The sequence below is a fragment of the Carassius carassius genome, chromosome 33 (genome assembly GCF_963082965.1).
Source record: "Carassius carassius chromosome 33, fCarCar2.1, whole genome shotgun sequence".
Lineage (NCBI taxonomy): Eukaryota > Metazoa > Chordata > Actinopteri > Cypriniformes > Cyprinidae > Carassius > Carassius carassius.
Genome location: NC_081787.1, coordinates 10,870,952 through 10,884,519, shown reverse-complemented (window position 1 = coordinate 10,884,519; position 13,568 = coordinate 10,870,952). Strand labels below are relative to the sequence as shown.

Below are 13,568 nucleotides of genomic sequence, written 5' to 3'. Positions count from 1 at the left end.
AATTACTCCCACGGACGTCTCTCCTCGGCTCAGCGGAGCATATGCCCAACGGTAAAGTCAGAAACGAGGGAAGATCAACAAATCTCAAATTACCCTCCCAGGGACACCACAATCAATAAAAATGTTCTCCTAGCAATAAACTCTTTATTAAACTGAAATAATTCACAAAAGGGGGGGTGTACAGGGGGCTGTAACCTTGCCTGTATGTGATGCCAAACACAGAACTCCTCGTCTGAACCAGTCAGGACTGTTGTGTATAGGACTGACAGAATTGATTGTCAATCCACCGCCTTTTTCTTCTAAATGATCTATTCTTAATTTTTTTGGGACGCATTACCGCATGCAGTTCAGTATTTCTCTTGGCCAGGCACACATGTGAAACATTATACAGTCGCCTTCCTGCCGTGCCGTCTCAGCAGGTCTCGGCACAGCTTTCGGTAAATCGTTTCAGGGACCTCTGTTTAAATCAATACCGGAGAACTCTGAAACATACCCAGACAGGCTCAAAATATTAATTCATGACAGGTATATTTGTTTCTCTCAGTAAATATTTTACTCGTGCACACAAGGACCTTATTTTCATATTTACAAGAATACTTGGATCTCCTTGAAAAAAGCTTATGTATCATGCAACATAAATGACACAATGTGTTGTCACAGCAATAAATGGCTCGAGAATAGAGCAAATCTGTTCTTCCGTGTAATGTAGAGCGCATGATTCAGCCCGACATCAGAGTTGCACATGTTGAACGACCCGTTTGATGAGTTAGTCACCTTATCCTTCAGAAACCTAGTACACATGCGGTCCTTATCAAACTTACAGGAAGGAATAAAGAAAGAAAGAAAGAAAGAAAGAAAGAAAGAAAGAAAGAAAGAAAGAAAGAAAGAAAGAAAGAAAGAAAGAAAGAAAGAAAGAAAGAAAGAAAGAAATAAGCAGGGTAATTATAATGACACCAATGCAAACAGCTTCTATCCAATTAGGGTTTATTAGAACATATACATATTGGAGACAAAGTTATAATTAAACAGGCATTTAAAGGAATAACAACCAATTGCCACTTAAGGTGAGGTGTGAAGACCTAAACAGCAGCGGACTTAAAGACAAACAGAAAATACTACTGCTGTCAAATGAACAATCGCATCCAAAATAATTATATAAATATTAATTTTATTTATATATATAAATAAAAAAAACAATCTTAAATATATAGATGCATGTCTGTGTATTTATACCGTATATACATAATAAATATACACAGCACACACATGTATTAATTTTATTCTGGATCCAATTAATCGCGATTAATCATTTGAAAGCACTAGGAAACTCACATCCACAGCCACTCAGGAGGGTAATTTTCCTCAATGAGCACAACATGTGACACATTAGAGGGTTGTGCAGTTGGCATTAAGCTAATCTAGAGAGCAGCACTTTGACAGATCCGAAAGGGATCTTTACTCCCCTAAATCGAACTAACACCTCAGACTGTCACAGACTCTAGCCACAGTTGGCAACTGACAGGCGACAAACCTGGGATGACAGATTCCAAAATCGCATTAAACTAAATGAAAAAAATAAAATAAAAATAAAAAATGGGTTTGTGAGGGATAGAGCTGGCAAAGTTGACAGACCTGCCATGACATTCATTTTGTCTTTCTAAGGACTTTTATTTTCAGGATATGGAGAGCTCGAACACCTGTGTTGTCTTTTACATTTTTTTCTCTTTATATAGATACATGCATGCATATATACATTCAATTACTCAGTTGATCAGCATTACACAATGTTGCTGTGCTCCTAAATTTGCATTTAATGCAGAGGAGCCTACCAACGCTATGCTAAAACAAAGCCTCAATTAAGCTCATGGGCGTGAGCAGTCTTTCCCCCTTAGACATTAATCTGGAAGCTTGCACACCTCTGTACTTCTCGTCCTGTCCTGAACGTACTTTTCACAATATTCAAACGACAGGTAACAATACACCAGGCTGCTCCAGTCACCTGTTGTTAGCCTTGAGAACAAAGGCAGGCACCGTCACCCTGCCCTGCAACCAACCAGCGAGCCAGGTAATGAGGGCTCATGAATATGTATAAAGGCAAAGCCAAAATGGCACATGATCCAGATGATTGACAAACAAGATAAACAATAATAACAAGCAAGGGCAAACACTAAACTCCTAACAGGCACGACTATCCACAAGCATGCTGAGAAGGCCATTGCTGTGCTCAGGTGAGGAACAGTGGGAGGGAGAGCAGACACGGCATATGTCAGGATGGACAACAGGCTTCTCAGAAAATGCTACGAAGATTTCAGTCAAGGACGCTACCTTACATCACCCTTATAAGCTATTAATGTGATGCCAGATTACTAAGGACTCAAAACTATGATACTGTCCTCTCTAATGCTGTGGTGCTGTATCATGCAGGACAGAGAGTGTGGTTATTTTTCATCGTTACACATTATGTATTGCGCTACTTGCTTTATTAGTTGCCATTATGATGCTTAGAGTGGGACAAAAAGAGACTGCAAGGATAGACGATTGAATTATAATCAGAGCCCGATTTAACACTGGTTTCTTTCTTTCTTTTATTTTATGGTGAAGTTTCTTGAATCAAACATTTATGTCAAATCAAAGTTGCTATGCAGGTCTGAAACTATTTTCAAATTAACTAAAATAAATGAACAAATACATTTTTAAAAATCTTTTAAAGGTGTCATATGATGTTGCTAAAAAGAACATTATTTTGTGTATTTGGTGAAATGAAATGTGTTTATGCCATTTTAAGGCTAAACATTATATTCCACATACTGTACATTATTGTTTCTCCTCTATGCCCCGCCTTCTGAAACGCGTCGATCTTTACAAGGCTCATCGTTCTGAAAAGCGAGGTGTGCTTTGATTGGCCAGCTATCCAGTGCTTAGTGATTGGCCAAATGTTACGCCCCTCAACATATACTGTTATGAGGCAAATGAGGCAGTTGTTGCATACAGTGGGAACATAATTACTGATTATAATGACTTTTTACACGTTGCAGTGCATATCGCGCCACGTAAACAAAAAAAACATGTCTGTATTTATGATCGGAGAAACGACAATCATCAGTGGCAAATCCTTTATATATGTAAACCTACTTACATACTGTGAGTCAGAAGCACCAGACTGTCCTTGCAAAGAGTGAGGAATGGCCTGCGGCTTGAGTGAGGAATAGCTGGCAGATTCGATGAAGGAAGCCTGGGGTGGACTCCATCCACAGTGAAAGCTGATCTGGCGATCCATAGTGCGAAATTGATGTATTTCCTCAGCGACCAGCATGGATCAGCTGATAATGGTCCTCTTTTGGAAGGCCAAACAAAGTAGTTTCACATTCACAATGAGACACAGAGCTTCTCCACAAAATGGTGCTGGAGGCAACAGCAACAATAAAAGGTATGTCTTCTTTCTTTGGGCAGCATTTTGCAAATCTTCCCACATAGTGATGTAGAGATTTCGGGGCTAGTTTAAACAAGCCGTTTTAGGGGGTATCAATAAGTCTTAACTTTTATAAAGAATATCTCTTTGGATTTGAGACTTTAGTCTTTGCAACTTTACAGATCTTATTCATGCACTTCGAGCTTGTAACAGTCCAAAGAGAAAGGAAAAAATTGAAATCGCTTCATATGACCCCTTTAATACATGACATGCGGGTAAAAGTCAGTAAATGGTGACAGAATTTTTATGTTTGGGTAAACCTTAACATAAAAAGTGTCACCTTTAAGCAGTCTTCTATATTATTAGATTACCATCACAAATCATAGGATAGCACTAATTTTTTGGCATGATTTACTATGTTTTAATATTACTACTGAATGCAGTCGAAGCTTTAACAGGACCTTAAGTTATGCAGTAAAGTGTAGGTGTATGAATGAAAAATATGCAGTTTGGAAAGTATTCAGACCAAAGGGACTCATAAAGCATACTTCGCAAGTTACTTCGTGAAATAGGATTGAGCGTTGCACATTTCCATCTTATTAACTCAGGAATCAAAAATACATGAGGTGCTAAAATGAGAAAAATGGGAAGTATGGCATTCCTTTGAATACTGAATAGCACAAGGGTACATGTTACATTAGTACATTTCCTTTGCAGTAGTCGAGCGGTCAATAGGGATGAATCCTAAGGAATTATTGGCATAATTCATAACAAGTAGAGGGTACTGAAGGAGCATACTAATGTGGTGAGGAATGTCCCTCAAAAACGAGCATATTCATTTGCCTAAGATATATAATTACAGAGACACCACTCTGCGGTTCAGTCAATGCAAAGACATATGTCGTAGTGTTTACGTCGCTGGGGCTCTGGGGAGAACTTGACTGTCAAATACACAGTCTGCGCATGTAACATGCGCAGCTCCTAACATGCGCAGCTCCTCGTTAGTATAGTGGACAGTATCTCCGCCTGTCATGCGGAAGACCGGGGTTCGTTTCCCCGACGGGGAGAGCTAGCTCTTTATTGGGGAAGTCGTGGCCTAATGGTTAGAGAGTCGGACTCCCAATCGAAAGGTTGTGAGTTCGAGTCCCGGGCCGGCAGGAATTGTGGGTGGGGGGAGTGCATGTACAGTTCTCTCTCCACCTTCAATACCACGACTTAGGTGCCCTTGAGCAAGGCATCGAACCCCCAAATGCTCCCCGGGCGCCGCAGCATAAATGGCTGCCCACTGCTCCGGGTGTGTGCTCACAGTGTGTGTGTGTGTGTTCACTGCTCTCACGTGCTCCCCTCAACATACACCGTAATAAACATAAATCAATCATGCTACAGACTTTCTTATATGCTTGAAAACCCTGCTTGTGAGAGGAGAGGACTTTCCACAGTGACTGGCAGACAGAGCACTAATAAAGATCAGTACATGAAACAGTGGAGACTGACCAGTAACAGGCAGTGTTAAGAGTGGACTGTGAGAACCTCTTGGGTGTCTGCAGTCTGTGTTGACCGAGACAGTCAGAGAGCGCTAAGAGAGACATGTGGACAGGGCCATCTCACTGACTTACAGCAATAGGCTGAGATCTAACATGCTCAGATCAAGTGTATGACCACATATAGTGCCAAAAGTGCTCACTCGTTTGGACTTTTTCTAGTTTTAATGTCTAACAGCATCGGATCACTGTGGATTTGTGGATCTGGCCTTTCTGCCATTGAGAGTCATTAATGTCCAAGTAAAAACAAAATGAGCTAAACTGAAAACAACACAGAACACACTTACATTTATATCAATGGAATAATCAACTGATAAATAATAAATGTGAAAAGATGTGCAAACACTTTTTTTCTCTCCTTTAATAACTGAGGTCGATTTTGACTGATTTGTAGAAAGATTTTCACGTTGATCTGTTGTTCTGTTGATAAAAAAAATAACAAGAAAAAAAAAACACTGAGCACTTTAAAAATAAATAAATAAATATAAAACTGATACAACTGAAAAAATATAATAATAATTTAAAAAATAATAATAATACAATTAAATAAAATGTAAATAAACAGTTTGGGGACTGAATAACTGAATAAATTAATGTTCTTGATATTATCAGATGATTTTAAAATATGATTAAATGATGTACAATATAGATGTTTTAAATTGCAAATACTGTCGTGGATGTTTATGAAATAAATACAAAATCGGATGTTCTATATACAGTACAATACAACATTTCCACAATATTTTTAATTTAATAAATGATTTGTTATTACATTTATCTTCATCCAGGTATATTTCTTTCTAATACACATCAAGGTGATGCAAATTAAAACTGCTTGTAAATGGCTTTTAAATGGCTCAATATCCAATGCATGCATGAAGCAAGTTTGCATCTGTGAACCTAATGAGAGTATAAACCTGGATAGCAATTAACAGCACTTTATCAGGCCATGACTTAAACGTAATATTAAACAAATTGGCCAATTATAGATACGCTGATATTTTTAGTTCAGTGTGAAGTTTGAAAAAGATGATCACACAAAACCACAGCAGGAGTATCAAAGCCCATAGTACTATTTCCTGTGAATAACTGGCATTTCACTGAACACATTAACTGAGCTGTACTGAGGTTAGCCCTGCCATAATGAGAGCATGTGAGCTAAGAAGAGAGATGACAGTGGGTCATTTTCAAATGAAAGCTATTAGTGTTCATTACACAGCTCCCTGTTGATAGCACTATACAAAGAGGACAAAGGTTGAGTCCATCTTGAATATGATGTAGACAGAAAAGCTTGTTAGAATTCCAAGATAAGTTTTGCTCCAGGCCTGCACAGTGCCTCAGTACAACCCTCATATAGAGAATGAGTGAGAGAGAAAGAATAAGAAACATCCATCCATGTGAAAGTAGCGATTGGGAAGCAAGATTGTTCTTTAAAACTCCTCTCCTGAGAAAACTGCTGACAAATTTTTGTTTATCCCTTGCCGTTCCCTTCCTTTATCAAGACTAACCTGTTACTTTGTTTATCATCATATTACATTGCATTGGAGTGTGGTCTGTTCATCTATTGTCCTATTCTCAGCATACTATAATGCTACCGGTGCATTATTTCAGAGAGGGCCAGAGCCTTTGAGATCTTATTAATGGTATCTGCATTGTTCTGGCTTTTGGCTTTACTGCGCTTTTGGCATCAGCAGTACAAGGGCATTGAACCAAAAACCACTATCCCCACATTAAAGCCTTCCCAGAGGGCTGCAGGAGGGTTCTTTGAGAGATTAAGACACCACTAGAGAACGCAAACTTAAGATACTGCCTCCATGGCATTGAATGAGAAATCCTGGGGTTTGTTTTTCTAATTATCGTCTAAACTGATTACAGAGATTTAGCTGTATCAAAAAAGTGCTGTAAAGTCTTATCTTCACACATTTCATATATTGTTCAGCAGGGCGCAGCTACTTAACTCAGTTGCACGTAAAAGAAATGGATGTGTATTAATATAAAACCACAATGAAGAGTGAAGGGGATTTGCCTGGGTGGAAGATTTAAGGTTGTGGCCTCATTGGTGGATTGAACAAATCAGAGCATTGCTGAGCCTGGCTTCTTTTGGGTTGTGAAGAAGGCTTTCTGAAAGATGAAAACAAGGGGTGTGAACACAATGGTGCCATGCGGACCTTGTTCTCTTTTGCACGTGCCCAGTCTTCAGTCTCTTTCTCTTCTGTCTGTGTCACACATCTACAATAGGCAGAGAGTCTTTGTGAGCATGTCTGCTTTTTTATGGGGACCTTTGCCTGGACCAGAGACTATAATAAATGCTTTTTTATCTGATTGTTTTGTAAGCCCTTTGTTGTCAGTGGGATAACGGTTCTTTGCTTGCGTGATGAGAAAATGTGAAATGACATCCACAAAGCAAGAAGAAAAGAGGGACAGAGTCAAAAATAAAAGTAAAAGAGAGAAGCTAAGCCTCATTCCTGTCAAAGAAAGAAATAAAACGAGAGAGAGTGTCTGAGTGAGGCATTGCGTTTTTCTCCAGACAATGGAAAGTAAGTGTTTGAGTGCTTGGCTGTGCAGGCAAGCGTTAGATGAGGGGCTTCAAACGCCTACTGTATGGATGCTACACCCTGGCAAGCCTGCTGGGGTTTACAGATCTGTGCATTGCTTGGATGATCCAATGGAGCTAGAGGAGTACTGTATGTGTAGGATGGAGTACACTGAACCAATCAGCTCCAACACAAATGTAGTTGATTGTTTAGTAACACTTTCTGCCTTCATGGAGACAATTTACATTACACATCAAATTCAGAGAAATACAGCATTTTCTTCTTTTATTTAATTGGCAAATTTGCATTGTGAGGATGTAGGGGGAGAATATAAGGGTTTGTGAAAGTGACACTGTTATGTACAGGTTGAGAACAGAACTCTTATGTAGATTAGAAGTCTTTTAAATTATAATTTGAATAGAAATAGCAAAGATATATTGATGGATGGATGGATCCAACTTATCAATTAAAAGGAAGTCACTTCTGTGTTCCACATAAAAAATAAAATAAAATAAAAACTCAAACACCTGTCCATTTCATAATTTGCACCACTTGGTTCAGTCGTAACTATCCTATTAAATACTAAGTCAACAGAACAGAATTAATGTATATTTTCAAGAAATATAGAACAGTTATTCTCATTCTATTATTAACGAGACCATGCACATTTCTTTCACGTGCATTCAAACTAACAGTCAGTCTGCAGTGTGACCACTGGGATATTTACACTCATCTGGCGTCTTTCCTATTTTGAGATGTGACATTTCCTTGACGCAGTGTGAATGATGTCAAGGTATAGCAGCAATCGCCATATCCTCACCATAGGAGAAAGTAAAAAAACAAAAAGGAACAATACCCAGAAGTCTCTCTGTCCATACCAAGTGGTTCGGAGGCACGTCTGCATGTGGTTTCAAGCTCACCCACAAACCTCTGCCAAACATGCCGTCGGCACGACTGAGGCATTAACATCCTGCCAGAGAGCCACTAAAAGCCCATACCATTACCATGTAAGGACATAAAACTGGACCTGTGCATTACTTCCCGCTCAAGGATGAGGATATCATGCCGTGGCTATTTGAGCTCCAGGGATGAAGATGGGGTGATGCAGGTGATAAATGTGAGGGAACGGGTTTGAGAGAGAGAGAGAGAGAGGGATAGAGAGAAAGATGGGTGAAGGATGAAACCGAGAATAGAGACAAGGGAAGGAGGTGTGCAGACCTGACAGTTGAATCTCCTCTATAAAGCACAGCTGAATGCAGGAAAAGGTCATCACTTTAGCTCTTCTGCTTCTGTAAAGAGCGACAGCGCTGTCACCTCAGTTCAGGCTTCCACACACCCAACCCAAACCACCTGGCAATTAAAGGTCATCTCTGCTCCCAGTAACAACCAGGAAGGGCCAATGTGGACCAGGACATCTAAATATTCCTTATCTCCTCTACCTTTCTCCAGCTTTGAAAGAACAACAAGGAGAAAAAAAATAGAGACAGAAAACAACTAAAATCCCTCATCTATATGGAGGGAAAAAAATGCAGATGAATTCTGGCACTTGGACATGCCCCAACCACTTCAGAAGCAACAGCTAAAATAAAAGTCACAAATCCCACTAGTGGTCTCTGAGAAAAAATGTCAAACTGTCAGTTGTGAAGCAGAGTTGACTCTTTCAAATTCATCTAATTAACAATGGTGAAAAAGCCACAAGAGGGTTAAAGGCAAAGGGTGGTCTAATGTAAATGAGATCCACTCTTTCACAGACAGCTGAGGTATCTTTAGTTCAGGAAACACATGCCATTTGCAATTACCACGTTTAAGATGAACAAAAACCACTGAGACAGTCAGGGCGTGAAGTGCTTCCTGAATGATCATCAATCTTGCCTGTAAGTCAAAGGGCAGTGGGAGGGAGGGTGGGGCAGTAGGAGTTTTGCCAAGTCCTGTCCCAAAGCTGCTATTATGAGAGTGTGAAAGTGGAGCTTCCACTGGCTTGGTGAATGAAAGCAGACAAGAGTATTGTACACGAAGCGCTGCCTGGCATCAAAGACATCTCTTTAATGAAGCCTTTCAATAAACACAGTCATCTGTAGGCATGACGAATCTCTGAGCAAATACAAACGTAGGACGTTTTTACAAATGCTCTTCAGAAAATTCTCATGTCTGTTATATTGAAAAACAGATTTATCTGTTTAGGGGTTTGGTATGTTTATACATGTCAAAAGTTCACATACACTGTATTTAGCAGCACAAAACTGAACAAAAGGCTAATTAGCATCTTGATATGCCACATCTGTGAGGTGGATGGATTATCTCGGCAAAGGAGAAGTGCTCACTAACACAGATTTAGACAGATTTGTGAACAATATTTGAGAGAAATAGGCCTTTTGTGTACACAGAAAAAGTCTTAAATCGAGTTTAGCTAATGAAAAATGGGGGCAAAAACAAAACTGTTGCGTTTATAATTTTGTTCAAGACAGACAGACAGACAGACAGACAGACAGAATGACCCCAGCAGGACCTGAACTGGATTTTAAACAGGATGTGTTTGCATTTCATACATTGCCCTGTAAGCAGATAAAGGTTCAAACAGGGGATCAAGCTGCATTATGTGAAAATGCCTATGCACACACAACTCACCTGGATTAGTGCTTCACTTAGCCTCTCCTCATCCACCTGCAGCACGATATCCCGGATCTCTTCATAAGGCAGCCGGAATGAACCCAGGAAAATTGCTGTTTGGAAAGAAAAACCAAAAAAAAAAAAGAGAAAGAAAAATGGAGTCATTTTCTGGCCCTATATTTTGGAGTGTCAGCATGTTCAACAGGGCCTCCCTCAGAAGTAACTTCTCAGGTATATGGTATAGTGTTTGTTCCACTTCAGGGCAATTGGAAGCAAAAAAGCAACACAATTTTCTGGCAACAATAAAAACAGCTCAAATAACCCCAGATTTGGGGCCCTATTACCAGATAATGACTCAACATCTTAAACTTTCACCCAGGTTGAAACACAGAGGACCACAGGTGCAATTTACCCAGCAGCTGAATTTGATAACTGCTTGTGAAGAAAGAATAGTCTGTAATTATAGCATATAGCTTATAGTGCGCAGTTTAAAGTGCCATCAGTGGGGGACCGAACATAATTGTACATTTCTGTCTGAAGCAGTCACTGCATTGAGTTTAAAATTACCTTAACATTTACATAGAGTTTTCCAGTAGTGTGTGGAAACAATGCCAAGCATAACCTGTTTTTGTTCTGGGAAATCATCACAGTACAGAAAGCATTCAAGGGGTTGCTCTTGTTTTGTACCACCTACCTCTAAGCTATTTCAGCAGATGTTTGATGGGAATGCATGGCTGAGTGGATATACTGAAGATGATATGTGATAGTTTGTTCTCTGAAATAAGTATTTATTTGGTTAGATTCCTCTATCACTCTCTGAATTGCATCAGCCAATGAATGTGAAGGCCCTTCTGCCTCACCCCACCATCCAGCTCTCTGGTGTGCAGGTGAATGAGTTCCAACTTCTGATGAACAGTGATTTAATAAACAACCAGCTGATTGACTAAGTCTCGGTGAAACTATGCTCTATTTTCTGCAATTCATTAGTCGGCCATCTGCGTGTCACAATAAGCCGATTTCTTCAGAGGAAAGAGAGTTCTGTGCTTTTTTATTAGAGAGATGAAGGTAGAGTGAACACAACGGCATTTCAAAACAGTGGGCTCTCTGGCAAAATCCGGACAAATGGCATGGGAAGAAATTCTTATTGTAGCTTTGGTGTGCCAAAATGCACAACAAGGTTTTAAAACTAGCCTAACAACACAATACAGCCTGGCTATAGGGATATGCTAATGAAGCATCCATCAGTAGCATGATGAGCCAATCATCAAGAGTATCCCATGCCAATAAACAAACAAATGGTTAGTCACTGAATGTGGTGAGTTTGACAACCCCCAGTCAGAACTTATCATATTTGCTCCAAAAAAAATGTAATTGGACGACAAATGCTTTTGCCTCATCTGTTGATTCATTGACATAATTTACACATTCACAGTAAGTTAATTATCCAGAGTTTTCTTCTACCAAGTTTGTCCATGACAGATGCATCCCATAATTCATTTCCGTTCATATCCACTCATACTTATCTGCCTAGGCATTTTTTTTAACACTGCGAACCCTGCAAGTCAATCAAATTGCAAGCACTTAAGCAAAGAGAGCACTTCCACCCTGTATATAAAAATGTTATCTGTACTAAACCGCCTCCACACACTGGCATAATTTATAGCAACTCTCACTTTGTTGAAAAAATAAATAAATAAAAAAATAAAACAAGGAATGCTGACGGAGGGTCCCCGTGAATCTTCTGGAGCTGGACCAAGGAAGGGAACAGAATGCTGGGATTGTTAAACATGCTAATGGACCACAGAGCTCTGCTGGGTATCTTATGTAGCAGTAGCCTGCTTTGCTCGGTTCCTCCCACATTAACTGTACTCCTGAGATTCACAGCCTGTTCGTCACATCTGCATTATTGTTTCAGCTGTGCACAGAGCCACACCCGGGTCCCAGGTCCAAAGTAGCCAAGCAAATATCCAGCTTCTCTTTACACTCACGATGATGTGTGGGATCATGTCTGTGTCTGTGTGGGATTTGCTCAGAGGCCCCCAGGATCAATGAACTCAGCAAGTTTTCCTATCCAGAGAATTTCATGGCCAAAAAATGAAAGTGTGGGCATTGTCCAGTCAGCCCACAGACTGTACTCTCAGCATGAGGGGAAGACAGCAATAGATACCTCGGGGTATGAGTAACTCTCCCTTGTTCAAGTAAAGGGCAGAATTGAGTTGATCCTGGGTCATTTCCACAACCCTGGAACAACCCTGTCTTGTCTTTGGGGCCCCTATCAAATAATAATAATAATAATAATAATGTTCAACATTTAAGATTCTTTTACACTTACTCTTTCTGCTTTCCTTTCTCTGTGAAAGATGACATTTGTGGCTGAAGTGAATGTGTAACAGCACTCCCACTCGTGTTCTGGCATTAGTTACTCTGAAGCCTGAAGTGGTGTGTGTATGCATGTGTGTTGCATCAAAAGCAGGCTGAAGAACTAGCAGAAAAGAGACAGAGAATGACAATGTGAAATGAGTGAATGAGGGGAAGAGAGAAATGTCACTGGCATCTTTTCTGATGGGCCATTTCCATCTGCTCCAGCTCTAAACGAAGAAGAAAAGCGGACAAGGAAAAAGAACACACACACACACAAACCTGACCTCAATGTCATTTACCCTTCAGGCACAGTAATGGAGCATGTTATATGATTAATGAAAATGCCACCTCTTTTGTTGCATTATTAGTACTGACTGACACAAGCATCTCTATTATTGCTCATGGTAAGTGTTCTTCTACCACTACATACTGTATTAAAAACTTCAGTGCATAATTCATTACATGATATGACTGATACATCATACTGTGCAGCTTGTTAAAAAAGAAGTGTGTTAAAACTGTTTTAAGCAATGAGACTCACAATGCTTGTCTGACAAACGAAATCATGAATTAATCTATCCAAGCCATATCTAGGGACCAGAAAACCATGGGCCATTCAACAACCTCTTCCGTATATAACCCTAGTAACTGCATTGCAATGCCCTGGAAATCACTCAGAATACCCTCAAACCAGTATAGAGAAGAGCAAGCACCATTTTTGCCTGAAAATGCACACACTTACTGTAGTTTTTGCACATTCAAATTGCATTGATATATTCAATTGGAAACCAAGTACTCTTCCGGCTAGGATGAAAACAAGCATGGGTAAGACATATACTCAGGTGGCTGGTTATTTTAGCTTTTGCTATGAATATTTCATGAAGTGTGATATTGTATATCTAAGGTGTTCTCCTCTCCAAGACAAAGAAGTCAACATGTCCAAAAAAGAATAAAATCACATTCTCATGCTGCTTTCATCAATCAATGTCCAAAGAGTCGCCAGACCCTCTGGAGAACACAATGAATTCACACACACACACACACACACGCGCACACATGCACACACACACACATGCGCACACATGCATGCACACACACAGACACACACACACAAAA

At 39.9% G+C, this 13,568-nt stretch overlaps 1 protein-coding gene across 1 annotated transcript in view; it reads right to left on the bottom strand.

The window, feature by feature from the left end:
- Positions 1–13,568, bottom strand: part of LOC132113722 (protein diaphanous homolog 2-like) — a 447,692-nt gene that overhangs the window by 172,027 nt on the left and 262,097 nt on the right. The window contains exon 19 of the mRNA XM_059521662.1: positions 10,110–10,204. Within this exon, the coding sequence (XP_059377645.1) occupies positions 10,110–10,204 (95 nt within the window). The remainder of the gene's footprint in view (positions 1–10,109; positions 10,205–13,568) is intronic.